Source organism: Numida meleagris, chromosome 1 (genome assembly GCF_002078875.1).
Source record: "Numida meleagris isolate 19003 breed g44 Domestic line chromosome 1, NumMel1.0, whole genome shotgun sequence".
Taxonomy (NCBI): domain Eukaryota; kingdom Metazoa; phylum Chordata; class Aves; order Galliformes; family Numididae; genus Numida; species Numida meleagris.
This window is the reverse complement of record NC_034409.1, coordinates 25,134,742-25,154,590: the sequence shown is the minus strand read 5'-3', so window position 1 is coordinate 25,154,590 and position 19,849 is coordinate 25,134,742. Positions and strand designations below refer to the sequence as shown.

The following is a 19,849-nucleotide window of genomic DNA, read 5'->3' as shown; positions in this document are numbered from 1 at the left end:
CAATCAGAAACATATTTTTCCTGCTTTATCTCCTTCTTTTTTCTCCATCTTTTTCTTTTCTGCCTTATTACTGAAACAAATGTGGGGAAAAATAGAACAGAAAAAGAAAAATGTTGGAAAATCTTATTTTAATGCAGAAAAAGTGGGGGGAAAAAGAAAAGTTTTTAAGAGAATCATTTTCTAGGAATCATTGTTTTAGAAACAAGTGTGTTATTGGTCAAGCTCTGCAATCAAAGAATTCTGAGAGCCTTGGTGAAGAAGCATTATGGAACTCACTAAGAGGAAGGATGCTTTGATATGTCATCTGGTTAAATAAAGACCCTATGGTCTTCTTCCTAACAGACAGAATGAAAAAGTTAAAAGAAACATTCCCATAATGTTAAGAAGTCGTTGCCTTCCTCAAGGAACATCGTAACTGATGAAGCAATTAAGTTTGAAACATTTTAAAATACTTTTGGTCAAATGCATTTGTGCTAAATGACTTCACTCTGACAAAGATCTATTCTTACTCATAAAGACAGTACTCATCTGTACTTCATTTTCGAACAGGCTTTTTCAAGAAATGCTTCGTACTGCAGAGCACAAGATGATGAATACCGCTTAGAAGTTACGACTCCTTTGCAGAGGGTTGACTTGTTCATGGGCCAGTTCAACAACATCCTGTTAACTTCGATATCTGTCTTCACCAAAGGGAACCTTACCATTGCCAACCTGGGAACTTCAGAGGGCCGTTTCATGCAGGTAAATATTACCTTCACACTAAAAAACACTCTGGAGTTTTGCAGAACAGGGAAAAGTGAGGACCAGTATTATCCAGTTTAGCAGGGTGTTAGAAAATTCAAATTGCTGAACAAAATAGAGCCTCTGGAACATAAACAAAGCATCTAATGGAGCATTCAGCATTTTAAACATTCACATGGGATTTGTGGTTTGGAGCAATGGTTCTGGAGCAAATTCCACCACAATCTCCAATTAGTCCATCTGGTTAAGTTCAGAGATCTGTTTTGGTCCATACAAACTAGATTTCTTTCAAAGGCAAATAAACTACACTTTCTGTCCTGCATACATACCAAATATGCTCCAACCCCAGCTGGGGGTAGAAAGGTCTAAAAGAATGACTGATTCTTCAAACTGTTTCAGACATGTGCTTCATATGGTCATTTGATCTAGAAGATCAGATTAAACCTAACTTGAAGTAAAATGCCTAAACAGCTTATTGTGCAGAAACAGGAGCGTTAGTTGTTTCTAGATACTGATCCACTTTTATGGCACCAAATTACTTGCTATTGTACCCATATGAGATTATGACTCACAGCTGAAGAACTGAGATTAACTTCTTCCCCTGCATGCTTACAAATATCTCTGATTGCATCTTAGATTTTACAAGTCATTCTCTTCACACTGTTCTTTTGGACAGCATTTCTTCCTGCCCTAAAACAGGTTTTCCATAATAAGTGGTAAATTACGCTCCTGATGTCTGTCTCCCTCCACTGAGTGCATAACTGATCTAGGTAGGTAGACTAGTCTGCAAGCCTTCTTTGTAGGTGAGCAAAATAAGTCTAACCCATAAGGCCAGCAGTCTTTTTGAAGTTTGTCAGTCACACATAAGAAGAAAAAATCCTTTGAAAGCAATGAGGGCTGCCTCTATCTACCCATCTTACTTCAAGCACTGTCAGCCTGCAATGACCACCTTGGAGAGACTGGCTTCTAGAACTGCCAAGGGGTCCAGCCTGGGTGTGTGTCAGCCTGGATCCCTCTTGTACCCAACTATCTGTGTCCTTTTCACTCTGACAGTGGTATTTGTCCTGAACTGTTGGCAGTCTGACTATCCTTACTCTGTGGGCTGATGAGTCATCAAAGATAGGAGTGTTATCCATCAACCATTGTTAAACTACACCAAATAAGAAGGCCATCATGAGCTGCTGTGCCCTTTCAGCTTTCACATTCTGGCAACCTTCCGTTAGAAAACACTTGGGCACTGCACCTTCTTAACAATCTTTGTAGAATGTAAGTAAGTCATCAGATAAGTCTAAATAACATGCTTTCTCTTTCTTCTCTCCCTTCCCCTCATTCTCTGTCCTTATTACACCCAGTAGGCAGGTTTGCATACTGCCTCCAGTATTTGTTAACCCACAGTTGGTACATATTTTGGTCAAAGGGCAGCCAATACCCCGACTACTGCCTTCTGCACAGACTGGATGCAGAATCTGTCCCATACTGCACAGTCTGTAGGGCTCCTGCAAATAGGGAGGTCAAAGTAATTTTCCACAAAGAACAGGTGGAAAACAGGAGAAAATCAGAGCAAATTACATTTCTCCTTTCCCTCTAACAGATAGGAATTTAACAAAATGTTCAGTGACAACCTTGCCAGTTTTGCCTGAACTTTCTTTGACAGCCTCGTTATCTGTAAGGTGCAGGAAGTCTTAAGGCAGGAAAGGCAAATGCTAAGAGCTACGTGCTAAGCACAGGAGCAACATACGCTCTGCTCTTAAACATAGATTCTGCTTCACACAGCGAACATGAGCAATTTGTTTAATCTTTCTGAAGCCATTTCCCTATCTAAAAAATACAGTTAGTAACAACCGCTATCTTACTCACTGCATTTGTTTTTGGCTGTCACAAAGCTTTTAGGGAGCTTTGGTGGAAAGCACAAGCCAGCATTATTTTTATTTGCAAGATTCCTTAAATTATTCATTCAAGTCCTGAACCACACATTTCATTCAGACATTTACCCAGTTCACGGAACAATTAAAATATTTCCAGGATACATTTCCCATTCCAGGTTCAGCTACAGATCAAAAGAAAGGCTATTGTGTAAACTGCATATTGCCATTAGCAGAAATATTCTCATCATTGAATGGGATTGGCTTGAGTTACAGAGGGAAGATATCATTGGTCTTACATTGTAATAAGAAGGAGCTCTTTCTTTGAGAGTTTGGTGTGACCAGCAGGAGAATAAACATACTAAATAGCTTTAATGACACCATCTCCAAATAAAATGCTTAGTGTTTTTTTTGTTTGTTTGTTTTTCTCTTTAAATGGTCTTGGAAGGAATAGTAAGTCACTAGGATGCAGAATGTAATGTTCACTTCCATTAAATCTTTTATTTTTTTAACACTTATAGCTATCTAAGAAGTGCTTTCAAACATGCTCATCAGCAAATGTCCAACAAAAGCAGATTGTCAGTGTTTCTATGGAAATATAGCTATTAACTGCAATGAGAAGGAAATAATTAAATACTGAGATATTAAACTAACACTACCGAAGGATTAAAAAGTCAGGATAATCTAACAGTAACTTAATTCGTCAAAACAATATCTCCAGTCACTTCCCCATATTTTTTAGCAAAGAAATTTAACTGCTCTTTTTTGTTTCATTCACAAAGCTATTGTAATGTGTTGCAAGGAATCTTCTGTTTTTGCCCTTATTGCACACCCTTATTGCACACCTACCTTTTGCACAGTGCATCATTTGCACTATTATTTTTAGCTCTTTGTACAGGAAAATGTTGGATTTTCTTGTGCAATCTACTTGTGACTTGCTGCTATTCAGAGTTGACCATGCCTGTACAGAGAGAGATTTGCTTTCAGAGAAAATGAGTTGCATGGTTCTGTCTATCAGGGAACCTGTTTTATAACAGGTTATATTTGTATTAGTATCTTCATAATATATTTTCCTAGAAACTATCTAAAAGAGAAAGAAAAAATATATATTCAAATATGGATTTCCTCTAATGAATGCAGTTCATCTTGTATTTAGATCCTCTCTGAAGTACTAAATCTCAAGTCTATGTTTGGACAATTTAGTTTGTGGCATAGACTTCAGCACTAGCAGTTATCCATGAGATTAAAAGAAATAGTTGTACAGTAGCTCTCTCTCTGGCAACTGCACCCATAGGTGGAGAAGCAAGCTGCTGATACTCAATTCAAGAAAAAATTATTTGAAAAAGTTTCTCACATTCACCTGATCCTCCTTTCCTTTCTTTAATTTTTCTTGCTCTCTTTCTATCTTCTTTTGAGCTTTCTTCTGCTCATCACTTTTTGCCCTTCTACCAACACCTCATCTCTGAGTCTGTTTCCATCTCCATTCTTTTTCTGCTGTTTACCATGTACTTAAAGCACAGCATTTCTGCAAAAGTCAGGAGAAGGTTTAATATATAGTTTCTGAGAACACAGTTTTTCCTTCTGTTGATGATGGCTAGCTGATTCTAGGTTTTTGATGTATTTAGAGCCAGGTGACATTGAATCTTTAGAAGTGATTCCACTGAAGCTTATGGCTGTGCTAATGACCCAGCATTTATCAGAGAATAGCCTGTATTTTGCTTCTTTAAAAAAATCATCAGAGGAGCCAAAAATAATGGGATTGCAAAAGCAGCTATGCTTTACCCAGTCAGCAAATAGTCACCTGTTGTTTTCTGCTTGTGCTTTTATTTAGATTAAATAGAATTATGCTCTTTAACAGCTCTGGAAAGCACTAATACACTAATACTGGAAAGGAAATGCAGCTGCCTTTACTAAACTTATATTTTTTCAGCCAAAATCTAAAACTAAAATCAAATTGATCTAGATGGTCCAAACACAGAAGATTCATGAGTTCTTTTAAGGAAGATAATTGGGGCCGGAAGGCGAATTCCAAAGCTCTCCGGTGCATAATTGCAGCCCATTGACATACAGAGCATGTTTTGGCTGCATCAGAAATGTTAAATCTTTATTTGGCCATGAATAGATTGGAGTTTGTAGTTTAGTAAATATTGTGGAGTTTCTGCTACAACACAGAGCAGTAATAATTTTTCTAAGACAGCTGACACGCATGAGACGGGTAAGAAAAATGGTTTTACTTCCTTCCTAAGCTGGAGCCTGACAACAAGCTTTTTTTCTCCCTCCTTTTTTTTTCTGTTGAGAAGTTGCAGCTGTTTCGACCTTTCTTATTGTGCTTGTTTTCAGAGTGTGACTGGGAACAGAGGCTGAAAGTACAGCTGTTGGGTGCAAAGTGAATCAGGTATTTCACAGTGGTTATTTCATTAGAAAACAGCACACAGTCACACTACCATAGCTGTGGAATCATATTTGCAGCTGATGTAAACCAGTTTTACTCCCCTTGAGTTAAAGTAATTACTCTGAGGATACTTTCATAACTGGAAAAGACACATTTATTACCAGTCAGTATTTCGGGGAAATTAGTTTGTCACAAATAAATAAGTTAATAAAATCCATGCTATATTAAGATTAAACATCTTATCGTTTTGGTCAGCTCCAAGGTGAAGCTTTTTTTTTTTTTCCTGAAATGTTGTATTACTTCAGAGAGTGAGTTCTGAGTAATGAAGAAAAGTTCTTCAGGAAGGGGAAATCTCTCTGATAGCTCTGGGAGAGTGGGATATGGGGAAGTTTTAAAAGATCCTAAAAGCTCACATTCAGTTACACTGGCCTTAACAATGTACAAGAGGCTGATACCTCTGATGAATGCAGAAGCTGGTTTTCAGCATAACACTGTTGGGAAGCAGAGCACTGCATATGCTGCACACACCTGAAGCTGACATCACTGAGGTCAAACTCAAGCAAAAGCACTGCTTGTTGGTTCCCTGCTTCAGGAAGAGGGACAGGAAAGCTTTTGCTGTAAGCTTTACAACTACTATGAGTAACCACTCTCTTTAGGTACAGTTTTGGCAGGTAGCGTCATATCACCCAGGGATCTCCTGACTATAGAAGCTAAACTCAATGCAGAGACGTGCAGCACTGGGCTATGCATGGGGTGAGGATCTCCTGCAGGTGTCCTCTCATCTCTATGGGGCAATACGGTGTCCATCCTGTTGTTCCTGGAGGGAAGAGTGTCTTCCTGTGGGTATCCATACACCCTGAGATGCAGTCAGTCCCTCATTGGTTGCAGTCCTGTGCAGTTTGGCTGGATATGAGCCAGGGCTAGCTGAGAAGCCAAGCGTTGGCAAGGCATGGTCACACACTGTCACATCTGAGCAGCTTCTAGACTGAATATGGCTTGGGGCATGAGAACCAAAACATGCTAGCATAGATAGTCCTTGTTGGCATAGAGCACATCCCTCACTACAAGCCACTCACCCTCCTCGGGGCCTCTGCATTTGTTTGACATGAGACAATAACAAATAGGAAGCTTTTTTTCTAGGTACCCATTACATCTCAGTATTTTTAGCTGGATTTTTCAGCTAAGAAAGGAAGTACAGGGTTTGAATGAAGATTTCAGGACAGAATGGGGAGATGTATGAGGCAAGTAAGAGGACAGACCAATATTTCTCCCAGTACTCTCCTGTGTCTGGTACTCAGTGGCCCAGAGATTTCCTGAGCTGGAAATTGCACCCGTGCCTGGTGTTTAATAGTCCTTAATAGTCTTTTAATAGTCCATAAAGGAATTCTTTTCCATTAATTCTGCTTATTGGTTTTTGAATTTATATGTTGCTTTGCCCTCCATAGTATCCTGTGACAATGACATTATGCTTTGAATGATGAAGAGACTCCTGTGGGATTTCCTTCATCTGCTGCCTTATCTTTTCTTTTGGTGCACCCCATTCTGTATGATGAACAGGAACTCAGCTCATGCAGATCAATGGTTTGGGAAATTTTCATGTGCAGAGCAGAAGTCTGTTGGCTTTCATATATGAGTACAGAACACTTGACAGTCACATTCATTTCCCAGGAATACTTATGATTAAAAACAAACACCACCACCAAACTATAACACACACATCTCATTTCCCTGAAAAGAGAAAAATCAGTATGTGTCATAGCTGCTTTCATAGATTACATGCCAAGCAACACAATGCATGTTAAAGAAATGAGTATAGAAAAATTAATCACATCTGCTTTTTATTTGGAACTGCACTCAGCGCTTGGAAAATTGTGTCCCAGAATTCAGCAAGAGAGCCAGGCATCCAGCGTTGCTCTCCTCTTGTAAACAGTAAAATGACAAAGCCTCACTGCTTCAGGAATTGAGGCTCAAAGCCATGGTGCCTATTAGCAAAATGGCTGGATACAGAGCAAGGGAGTACAGCGCTTTGCATCTTTTAGTACAGTTATTCAGTTCATCTATACCACGGCACAGTGCAAGCCATTTTCACCTTTGGGCTGGTCAAACTTCTTTTGACCTAGTTCCTTTCCTATTAGATAAATATTATTTTAATAAAAAAACACCAGTGCAAGTGGCAAGCGTTGGTGGAAGCAAGTGCAAGGAGGTCACAAATACATAAGCATGAATTTTAAACCGGGCAAAGCCAGGAGGAAGAAAGAGAGATGGGATATGAGCAGTCATTGCATAAGCTGTCCTACTCAGTGCCCACTCCTGTCCTGCCTTTGCAGACCAGAAATTTACCTGGCTTTTCAATATTGACAGTCTGGAGTGTTCAAGCTAAATGCAAAATATGCATGCATGTATTTATAAGAATGTGAATTGCTGGAAACCTTCTCACTTCGTCATTTTTCAACCAGAAGAAATCTGTGGCAAAATCTATGTAGGTGATGCTTTCATACCTATATCTCAATTTTTAACAGTTCTTTCTGTGGTAAAGAGAGTATCTTGATGATCCCAGAAGAAAATACCAAACAGTACATAATGTAGAATCTGCACAGTCAAATTAACATTAACTCTTGCTGACAAACAACTGTTCAAGGAACACACCTGTTTTAATATTCCATTTGAATAGAGAAGCTTACACCCTTCAGGGATGATCCATTATACTCTCCATGGATTAGGATGATATACAGCATTTAGAGAGCTACATATGTGCCCTTTGCAAGGTTTTGCCACATATCCTGAGGCATTTGAGGCATTACAGTAAAGTTAACCCTGAGCCTATCTCTGCTGGGTAATGGCCTCCACCTGCCAGACATCTAGGGAAAGAATAACAATACGATAATTAGATGTGATTCCTTTAAGAAGGTTTCTCATTTTTGTAGAAGATATTCCACCATACACACAGTAACATTTGTAATTCAACCCTGCTGACCAGCAGAACTGAGCATCAGAATGATTTTGTTTTAAAGCCATTGCATGCTGTTTTTCCTGTTTTTCAACTTAAGTGATTACAGTCTAACTGATGGTAATGAAAAAATATTTAAATGAATTACTTTGATGTTCACAGACATAAGTGATCACTGGCTTCCAGTATAAAGGATATATTAAATAATATATTATTTAATTAATTAATTAACCATTGACCATTATCGTTGTGGAAGTACTTAGAGCTGCATGCAAAGATTACATACTTTTTTGTGTTTCTCTTAAAGAGAGAGACATAAATATTGTTTTTGCTTTAAGAAGGATGTCTAGGGTTGTAGCTACTAATTAGGAGTGTGCAGCTTGGGGTGTTTTTTATAAGAGCATCAGAAGAGCCACATGGGTTCAAACTAAGGGTCAGTCTAGCTCAGTGCTCTATCTCCAGCCACAGTAACAAAGGAACACCTAGGGAGCAGGGCATGGTGTCTAATACATTCTCCTTCAAACCTCCAGCTATGTTTGCTTCTTCAGTTCTGGGTATTTTCCGAGCTGAAAAATTGGGTTTTGTCTGTTTAGCTCTTTCCATGTCCAAGTGGAATTTCCCTTTAAGTGTGCATTCCTCTTGCATTTACATCCTTTGGCAAGGAGTCCCACAGGTTTGTCACATATTGATAGGAAGTCTTACTCTTCTGTTTATTTTGAACCTGATTCTCACTTTTGCCTCTTGATGGTATTTAGTTCTTCGTTTGGAAGAGATTAAATGGTCAATCTCTATCCACTATCTCCTTGCCACTCAGGATCCTGTATGTCTTTTTCATATCCCACCTACAAAGTCAGTGCTTCCATATTTAATCTACTCAGTCATTGTTTATTTCAGCCTTTTGATCACCTTTGTTACTTTTCTCTGAACCTTTTCCCCTTTTAATATATTATTTTTGTTATGAGGCAACCAGAACTGCACAGAGAGTTCAAGGATTGGACCAGTCATTAATTCATATGAAATAAGGATCTTTCCCAATTTGTTCTCTAATCCTTTTCTAATAATGTCTAAGTTTTGTTTTTTGACTTCTATTGAGCAGAGAGATTATATTTTCCTGGAACTATCTATCATGTATCGCTTTAAATTTATCTTCTTTGTTCTATTTCACCTGCCATTTTATTGCCTTGACATGCTGTCTTGTAAAATCCTTCTGCCATCCTTCATAGTCTGTCCTCATCCTTATCACCTTGAAGGCTTTCAGTTCTTCAGCAAACTTTGTCACTGGACTGCTCACACACTTCTTGAACTCATTTATGCATACATTAAACAGCACAGACTCTTGCAGAACACCCCTGGTGACTTCTGACTATTGCAGGAACTGACCATTTATATCTAGCGTCTCTTTGTTCTCTGTTTGTCAATTATTTATCTTCGCATGTCTTCCTTCTCTCTTAACTGCTTGAGTGCAGGTGCATAGGTATGCTTTCATTTCTTGTACGCTCTGAAGAAATGCTTGATATCTCATTAAAATGTTAGAAAATAAAAATGAAGGAAAAAAGAAAGAAAAAGAAAGAAAAGAGAGAAAGAGAAAGAAAGAAAGAGAGAGAGAAAGAAAGAAAGAAAGAAAAAGGCCAGCACTTGGGCAATCAGGTTTATAGCCTCTGCAAAGAGAAATCCTTCTGTAGTACTGAACGCTTTCCATTGTAGAAGTAGCCCATATGTGGTAGTGCGGCCGCATTAAGACAACGCCAAACAGTACACATACCAGCCCAGTCCCAAGCAATAAAAATCAGAGGTATCTGAGAGTAACACTAGAGTCCTAAGTAGCCTCTTCTTCATGCTGTAGAAACTGTCTTAAAATCCCCTTTCTCTTCAGGATTATGATGCATAAGAGTAAGATAGAATTTCAAGGACTGGACTGATGTGTGCAGAAGTGGCACAGTTATATAGGGCAGAAAGAGCTTTTCTGCATCCTGAGTCTGTTACTGCAAAGCTGTAGGCTGGCAAATTAGTTCTAGGAAAACAGCAAACTTTTATTCCACAGTCCCAAATGAGTTAGGAAGTGTAATTTGAGCTCCTTCTATGTCATGAGGTCAAAGTCTACTCACTTGGGCCTTGTGCAGGTGATTTGACTATCAGCCCCAGCACAACAAATATTTAATGTTTAATGTACCAAATAATTTTCCAAGATTGTAGAGATAAGGGATCCAAATTTTCACGTATCGTTATGAAGTTGCAACACGAATGTCTATAAAGGGTTAACACTGTGGCTCAATCAGAAAGAATGCTTGGCAATAAGAGGAAGCCTGGATTAATGATAGAAAAGAATTCTTAGCATTTTATAGCAGTGGGTATTCGAGATGAGACATGGCTAATGATCAACTAAAAAGGTATTTGCAGCTGTGGTGCTACCTCTCCCCATAATGCCAACATTAATCAAGCTTTTCCATGCAGCTTTGCAGTCTGTTCTATTTTTCATTGTCCTGAATATAAAAACAGAGCTTATGCCCTAATACACTGAGTCAGAGACCATACTTCTGTGTCACCGAAAATGATCAGACCGTATCGATTTCTAAAACCTGGACTTTCTGTACTGTGAAACAAACCTATAGCAAATTCTTCAACAATGCCAGTTTCATTTTAAGGGTAAAAAAAGCTTCTTGTAACCGCAAACTGTAAGTACCTCTGGGATGAGACGCATTTATCGCCATGAATTAACTGCTCATATATTTTATTTAAGTCTTGAATTACAACAAAACATCAGCTGTAATTACAGCATCTCTAAGTCAAGTTTTGGAGTCAGCCATCTTGTTGAAAGACCTTGGCAATGTGAGAAATGCCAGTGAAATTGTGTAAGTCAATGTCCTGGCTGTTCTGATTCTGCCTTAAGAGTTAGGAGAAAAGCTTCATTATAGAAAAAATGAAACGTTTGACATACAAGTTATTTTCAGAATAGCTTCGATCTTGTCAAATAATGATCTCTACTGAATATCAACTTCTCAACAAATGCTGATTATCTAAATTCCTTAAGTAAACTACACATGATGCAGCTTTTGAAATATGAACATGATCTTCCCTTATGTAAACAATCCTCTGCCTTTGTTGTCTGATGCTATCACACTGGGTGCACATCCTTCTGGATCACCGACCCAAGCCTATAAAGTCTTGCTATCAGATATCCACCCCAATCTGCAGATGCTTTATGCCTGTGCTTAACAACCATGACTCATCCCATTAAAGTCAATAAAGTTACAGTAGTAAAGTCAAGCATGTGTTTGTAGGAATAGGCCCAAATTCTCAGAAGTATTTAGGTAACTTAAGATGAAGAGAGATGACTAGTGGGGGAATTTCATACTGGTGTGACTAATCTCTTTAAGATCTCCTGAAATTGAGAGAGAGAGGGCTCTTAGAAAAGAGCTTCCGGACAACTAAATTAGGCTCCTGTTTTGGAACATCTTCTAGAGAAGCACTCCCTGCTGTTTTAGAGGTGCTGGAGATTGTTCTAGACACCCACCTCATACAGAAATCAGCAGGAGCTAGACCTCAAGGTGCCCAGCTTCATCTTGTCATGGGCCTGTCTGCAGCAGCAACCACCTCAGCAGCTCTGGGTATCGAGCTCCGTCTGCTTGTGGCTTTGTAGCACTGCTCATGGCCAGTCTGGTCCTGCCATAGCTTTGCACTCCAACAGCACCAAGGCCAGATAGTAATGACACATGGTGTGATTTACTTTTCAAGATGAAGGACAAAGGTGAAAATAAATGAAAATATATTTGACCTTCAATGGCCTGAAGTCTCCTTTAACTAGACATTGTAGCTACAGGTCTTTTTTTCTTGAATGTACTCCTAAATCTACAAGGCTAAGTGACCCATCTTCATCTTTTATGGTTGATTTTTAAATACTTGAAATTATAGGATCTGAAAGTATGCAGTGACTTCTTCATATTTTAATAAACACGACGCATTTTGAGGATCCCTCAACAACCATGATTTTGCTGTGTTAAATAAAGTGGATTTTATAGAGGCTTAATCAGATCATGATGAAACATTATGCAAAACATTATGCAATGTAATGCAAAGTAATTAATGCAAACAGAAAAGTGGCAGCGATGTGAGAAAGCCAAGCAGGATGCATTTGTGTCACATGTTGCCTGTTGATTTTCCAAATTTCTGTCTTTCTTAGATAGTGGTTTCCCGCTCCGAGCCCACAGCTCCACACGTCAGCTTTCAGCTGGACTCCCACCCCGTCTCTCCCCAGGTTGTTGTCGAGCAGTCGGCAGCAGCAGATGGCTATACCCTGGTAGTGACTGGAAAAAAGGTGGGTGGTTCATAATCTCATCATTCTGCATCCCGCGTAAACCTGTGCCCAGAGCAGCAACTTTTGGTAAGGGCAACTATTTACACTGTGGCTTTATGTTCTGCATCCTCCCAACCTTTCCATTCCCTTGGGAACACAGAAAAAGCAAGTTTCCTCCAAGAGTTTGTTTTCCCTACTAAACAAACCAACAGGCTAAGATTGAGAAATGTTTAACTAATGTAAGAACTGTGATATAAAGTAACAAAAACCAGGAAATGCAAATTTGAGGCTGAATGTCTGTCCTTAATTCAAGTGCTTGCAAAGAAAGCTACACAATGACTTAAGAAAAGAATGTATTCAGAATTTCCCGACTGTTGTTCATTTGTGTCATAACATTATAACTTTTTAAAAAGAGGTATGTGTCCAAGTCTTACGTGGGTGTGTTCAAAATTGGAGATGCTGCTCATGGTAAGGTCTGAGGAATATTTTCACAGGCAGATTACAAGGGGTTAACAAAACATGAAGAGTTATCATAAATATGCTGTTGTCATTAGTAGGATATGCATTGTAGAGTGAGTTTAGAACATCGTTGCATTAGCAGATAATATTGCAGATAATCCTAAACCTTAATCGTAAGCAATAATTTGACTCCTTGAGTTCTATAGGAATTTAAATAAATAAATCAGCCATTACTAAAGATGGTTATTAATCATTTACTAGAAATGTATTAGATATTTATAAGAGTAATTTTCAAAGAGAATGTCCCCAAAAAGTTTAAGAACGGTACTGAAGTATAAAGTATACTTATCTAATGATGCAAATATATGCTAGTATTTATATTCTGACCAAAGGTAACATATATTTAGAAGTACTGCTATCATACCTATTGTGATATTTTGAAAAATAACATCATTTTTAATTTATGTTTCAGATATAGGGTAAGTTTTCTGATAATAGGTGTTAAATACTGTATTTGGGCCATTGTGTGCCCAGTGTGTCACGGCTGCCAGTGCAGCCTCACCAGAGCCAAAACAGCTACCATGATTGGTTTTGCAAACATGTGAACTAAGACATACTGAGACACACTGCTTTTTCCAAGAATTGCTACAGAACTGGGAGGAGCACACTGCTGTTTCCATCAGCAAAAAAATGCTATCTTGCTGTAAACACCAGATGCCAGTAGTAACTGTATATAACATTAAGATGCCTTTAGGGTTTCTCCCAAGTGAATTTAAAATCATGTCAGTTAAATTACTTAAAAGATCCTATAATTATCGAGCTAAAGAGAAGTCGAACCACAACTTGCACAGCTGAAATCTGAGTAGCACTACAACACAGCGCATAAATTGAGACTCCTTGCCAGCTAGCGCAGACGTTTGAAGGCTCTGTATGCCATCTCTTTCCATCGACAGATAACCAAGGTGCCGTTGAACGGGCCGGGCTGCCACCACTTCCAGTCCTGCAGCCAGTGCCTGCTGGCGCCCACCTTCATGCGCTGTGGCTGGTGCGGCCAGCGGTGCTTGAGGGCTCCCGAATGCGACGGAGGGACCTGGACCCAGGAGACCTGCTTGCCAAGAGTTTATGAGGTAAAACCACCTGCTCCTGGTGTTTACATACCACAGGTAGTGCACAGGGGCTGCTGGCCAGCCCACAGAGTGAAGGGCAGCCTGCCCACTGTCCTTCAGAGTGTGTCATACCCAACAGTGCCCACACGATGACCATTTGCCATCACTACTTTAATGTTGCCTCATTAGCCTAAAGGATTGGATGTGTCTTTAGGGTAGGTATATAGGAAGAGGTGCCGCCAGATGCTCAGTCAGTGAATACAAGAAGCAAAGGAGAGGAGTTTCCATGCTCATTCCAGCAACTGGGCCCCAGGAGAGGGGACAGCCAGAGGCTGCTCTCTGTGGGCTGGGGCCTATGAGGAGTGTGCAGGGACAAGGCAGAGGAGCACAGCTCCACCGCTTGTCCCTGTTTCCAGTTAGCTGTGGTCAGCGTAAGATTTGCATGGGCTGACTGAACATTTAACCAAGCTGTTTTGAGTGAGGTCTGGCACAGCTGTGAAGGCTGAGGTTTTAGGATCATCAATGGACTAGTAAGCTGAAGGAAGAGCAAGCATAAAGCTCTCCACTAGCACTTGCACCCACTAACTTTTAACACATTTAAACTATATTTTCAGCTAAAAAATACATTTTCCTCTGGGAATACAGCTTTTAAATGGAGATGAAACTTTGACACTCTAAACTCCCAGGGAGAAAGGGAGCAAGTATTGCTTTCTTTCAACCAGGCAGATGATTTCATGGACAACAACATTTTAAAGAGTATCCAGGCAAAACTACTGTAGAATTTTATATTTGCTAGTAATCTGGAAATACATTCATACAGGTAGGAACTTTTTCACATTTCAGATACAAAATTTAGAGCTAAACCAGAAAAAAGCTCAGTGAACAGACAATGAAGCATTCTAGAAATCAAACCCAAAATGGATTGAAAGATGTGTGCATGTGTGCACACATGTAAGTGTGTTTGCCTTGCCTTCAATTACCGTCTACCTTTGGATAAAGGAGATGTAAAAAACTGCTAACTCCAAAGGTGAATCATTTTCTTTCACTTTACACAAGATCACAGACATCTCAAAAAAGCTGTGGTAGATGATCAAATAGTCCTTTCTGGCCCTCACTTTTAAGAGACTATGAGTCACCAATGCAAAGACATACACTGAGAATTAGTCCTGGCCTATTTTTATATACTTGCTCAGGACCAAACCATCTTTCATAGCTTGTTTTGTCTTTCCTAGAGCTCAAGCACAAGTAGTAACCCTTAACATTTTTTCTCAGCAAAACTTTCCAGCATAACAGTGTATTTCCATTCATCCAGAAAGATTTCTAAGGCTTGGAACTGTTTTATTTCTGAATTTCAGAGGTGCTGAGCTCCTACAGTCCTCTCTGATTTCAACCTACATGTGCTCAGCAAGTTTAAGAAGCAAGTGCCCATGCAGAGATACTTAGACCAAGAAGTGTATCCCCAAAGCCACCTCTGGGGTCCCTCTGGAGCTACTGGGAGGACTCATCCAATGGAGCGTGCCTTAGATGTGGGTAGCAGGCAGGCATGGCACCAGCCGTACGCTCCCCTTCTCCATGCACTGCTCTCAGCCCTACACGCTCAGCACAAGCCCAGTCTGCCCCTGTAATGGATATGGATCCATGGCAGTGTTGGATCTTGAAGGCAATCTCGAATTACAGTGTGCCAGCATTGGTGTTTCTTCTAGTTTCTTCTAGAAGGCCTGTAAGGAAAAAAAATACAGCTGAGTACTCAAATCCCTTTGGATTGCTAGCTGTTAAGACAGATTTCATGCTCTGCTGGACCATGACATTTAACATTATTACTGAAAAAAATATAAAACAGATTATTCATCATCTTCTGATCTGTCTTTAAACCCATATGCATAAAATATGAGAAACAAGCTTGTTTTGTTCCTAACAAACAGAGGATGACCTGCTTTGCATAGTATTTGAAATTCAGTCCTACCTCTCTAATATTTTGCAGATTTCTGAGAGGCATATTGCTTAGGATATGTCATATGAGCACTTTAACCTGAGGGGAACGCGGAGGGTCTGACCCAAAGAACATTAGATGAGTCTTCAAATAACTTTTCTCTCATTATTGCACAGAGCAATGTGCAGTAGGAAAGAAAAATATATATATATATGAGATTTTCATCTCAGAAAGAATGGTGGAGAGGAAGCACAAGGCTCTCCCATTGGGGTCCTGCTGACACTTTGGCTCTCTGCCCTGCTCTAAGCATTTTTCCTTGGAGCCATTGGGCTCTGCCCCACAGTAGCATAGTACTCCACAGATGTGCCTCCACCAACCACCCTGCCAGCACCAGAGTGTGTTTTGTCAGCCTGAGTGACAGCACTAGAAGAGCTCTGGGGGACTCAGAGGATTCTCACTTGGGATAACTCCATCATGAAACAAATTGCAGGCATCTGCATGCAGAGTTCAGGTCATTCTGAGAGGTGAACTGCGTGGAAGGAAAAATAAACTGGTCTCCCTCTGGATTCTTTGTTGTGGCTAAAAGCCTGGGATGGTGTGTTGTTGTTTTGAAAGTGAGTCATTTTAGTTAGCTTTTCTTGCAGAAGTATCAAGAATATCAGGCCTTCTGCTGCCTGCTTAGATTGGAGGTTTTGCTGGAAATTTCAGATGTGGCCTCTGCGTGTTCTTCACTCTTAATTAAAATGAATAGGCTGTTGAAACTTTAATAAATAGATGTTTTCTTCCAGTAGTGTATGTGAGTGGATTTTAGAAGAATGGCTGTTAACGTAAACAAAAGAAAAGCACAGTCTTTTACATTTTGGAAAAAGCTTTCTGCCCCACAGCCCAAAGCTGGGGAGCAGCATGGACATGCAGAACTGCAGCCTCACAGCAGGACGTGCTGAGGCTCTCAATGGTTTTCCTGGCTACAGAGAATTGCCAACAATTTTCAATTTCTGAATTTCATAGCATTTATTTGCACTTTGCTTATTTTCTGTTGCTACCTGCATCATGTATGCACCACAGAAGATGCCTATGAGTGCCTCAGTTCAAAGTCCAGGAGGTTCACTGCTCATTCCTGTCATCTCTCCCAAGAAAAAATCTGGGAAACCAGATTTGACTTTCATCGGCTTCATCATAAAGACCATCTGAAATAAAGGAATGAGTGAAAACATTGTAGGGGAATTTTTGTCAAGATTAAGTAAAAAAGTGTAAGTTTGGGGGTGTTTATTTGCTGTCTACTCTGAAGTCTCACCTCTTACAGAATGTAGTAAATACTTTCATTCTTCCTCAGTCAAGGCACGTGGGCTGATATCACAAGTCTCTTTTGGCAGGTAATATCACTCAAAAACAGCTAAGTGCCTTAGGTTTTAATTCTGTACGGCTTTGTGAAGCTTGATTTTAATGCCCTTATTCTGCTATCTTAATGGATTAATTTCAGATTCTTCAAATGCCAGAAGTCTATGTGTTACTGTGCAAAACATCTTGTATCCCCACAGAGCAATTTCAGTTCCTGCTAGGGTTTTGTTGCTCCTAAAAATAGATAGTGTGCTGAGATATAAAGTGGAGTGGAAAACTATGATCTGAAGTCAATCCAGATTTCGAAGGAAAAATGAAAAAAAAAGGAAAGAAGGGAAACTGAAACTTAGGAATGGCACAGGCTCCACGGGGTGCAGTACTGCTCCCCACATTAAGCTGCAGCATTGGGCAATGGAAGGCTGTGAGAGCATAGCTCCTTTTTAGGGGGTTTGTGCAGAAGCACGGCTCCTGCATAGGTTCCCTCTTCTGTGCTTGCTGAGAGCTGATCCAAAGCTCATTAAAGTGGGAAAGATTCCTCCTGACTTCAGTGCATTTCTCATCAGACTCTTTGTCTGCTTTCTAATGGTGGCAGTAAATTTCCCCATATAGAATATATGGTATAATTCTTTTGAAGTATTCTTCAGCTTCCTTTCTATCTACAGTAGTTCATTTGTGATAGTCTTGAAGAGAGTTGAAAAGAAATGTGTGTCTTACTGGATTTCCAGATGAAATAATAGCCAAGTATCTCTCAAACACTTGCCTTTCAGCTTGAAAATGAAGTCAAGTCCTTTGAAAGGCACAGCTGTATTGCATTTTAGGGGCAAAACTACTCTTTCTAAAGCATTAAGTTTAAGACATTCAGGCACTATGACCACAAGTATAAATTCAGTCTTCCATTCTCTGTTGTTTGTCCAGCAGCCCTGGTATGTTTGCAGAATTTTGCAGTATTGTTAAAAGTCACCATAAACCCCAAACCAATGTCTCTTTTATTTTTGTTGCTGGCAGTACTGACCAGCACTTTTACTGAGTCCTGCAAGACTTCTATAGTGTTTCTACCTTTTTCCCACCATTGTTATATTTTACAGGACAATTTACAATATACAGAAGGAAAAAAAAAAAGCATTTCCTTTGTAGATTGTCTCTGTGTTTCTGAGAGGTAGTTTATTTTTAACTCGGAATTAGAGGTGACCAAATGTAAAAGATTGAAGGAAAGAATAGCAGAAGTCATGTTAACTTTATCACAGCCAATCCAATTTCGGATTTAGGTGTCTTTGAAGCTACTTCACTATGAACCTGACTTTCATCAAGCTGACAAAAAATGGTCATTTGGGGGCTCTTTTGTGTTCAGCATTCAGCTTCTAACAAAATAAGTACATTGTATGTTTAACATGCCAGAAATAAGATGTGAAAGACAAGAACGGCGGGATTTAAAAGACTATTACAATGCACAGCTTGTTCAGTGCCCCTAAACACTATCCTTCAAAGCTTTCTAGTATAGGTTTTGTTATTTATTGCTACTGTCAGAGAAAGCTCATAATGTGACAAATGAAAGGTGAAGAGCAATTAAGATGAATGGTAGGACATAAGCCGCCAGAAGAAATGCTTTTCTAAAATTATTCCTTTGCACATTCTTTGACTCTATTTGAAGTTCAAGAAAACCTGATGCAAGTAACAAAATATTTTTTAACAGATTCTCCCAAGCAGCGCTCCTTTAGAAGGTGGGACAAAACTGACACTGTGTGGATGGGACTTCGGATTCAGCAAAAATAATAGGTTTGAATTAAGAAATACAGTAGTCCATATCGGAGGACAAATTTGTGCTCTGGAAGCAAAATCTAGCAACAAAAACAAGTAAGAAACCTAAAATACAAAATTTCTTGAATAGAGATGTTCTTTATGTGGAATGGATTTTCTAATGATACAAACATTCAGGCAATAAGTATTATCCTTCCATTCTGAATTTTCAAACAGAAGCTTTTGGTGTTAAACAATCCCCCATTTTGACAAGTTCCCCAGGAAAGCAGTGCTCCAGAGAGCCCATAAGGCTAGCTAATGCCAATAGCTCTTGCAACAGCTTTTTCTGGTTTGCCTACAAAATGCTGTTCTGCACCCATGGGAGCTGGCAAAAATGAAACTGTTCAAAGGTTTGAAAATGTGTCAGGTTCCTTTAGCCAGGGTCCTGCAGGGCTCCTGTCACCTTCATCTTCCTCATCTGTGAGGCTGCTGGAGAGGAATGTGAGAAGAGAAAGGTGTTTGGTCATCAGGTGGCCCTCTGCAGTACTTATACTTCTCAAAATTACGTATTTGAGACAGTGGGATAATGGCTTAAATTCAAGACAGAAGATATTCTGGTTGCTGTCGTGAAGAAATAATAAGCTCAATGAACATCCTCTCTCAGATCAGAGCATATGACTACTAACAAAGCAATGTGCAGAGCATGACACAGCTTCCCTATCCGCATTTGTAGTAGCAGAGGTCACCCTCCAGCAGTCTTGAGCTCGCGCCTTACTGCTGCTCTGAGCAGTCTTAATGCAAGCCAAATGATTTAAGGAGAACGGCTCATATATGAGACTCAGTAAATGTAATGTAGTTAATGGACACATCATGCCACAAAAGTTCAAGCTTAATTTTTGGTAATATTTAAATTTAAACAATGAATCTATATAGGACATCGTTTTTCTAATCTTACTGTCTGCCAAAATTTGACACTAGGGGAAAATTCCAAAAACCAAGTTAACCAATTGCATGGGAGGGATTTGTTTTCTTCAGTATGCTTGTTTTCT

At 39.6% G+C, this 19,849-nt stretch overlaps 1 protein-coding gene across 2 annotated transcripts in view; it reads left to right on the top strand.

Annotated features, from left to right (window-relative positions):
* MET (MET proto-oncogene, receptor tyrosine kinase) overlaps positions 1 to 19,849 on the top strand; it is an 88,750-nt gene that overhangs the window by 34,234 nt on the left and 34,667 nt on the right. For both annotated transcript variants that reach the window (XM_021384871.1, XM_021384870.1), the window contains exons 3-6: positions 550 to 741; positions 12,120 to 12,254; positions 13,646 to 13,819; positions 18,757 to 18,917. In XM_021384871.1, coding sequence (XP_021240546.1) covers positions 550 to 741; positions 12,120 to 12,254; positions 13,646 to 13,819; positions 18,757 to 18,917 — 662 coding nt within the window. The remainder of the gene's footprint in view (positions 1 to 549; positions 742 to 12,119; positions 12,255 to 13,645; positions 13,820 to 18,756; positions 18,918 to 19,849) is intronic.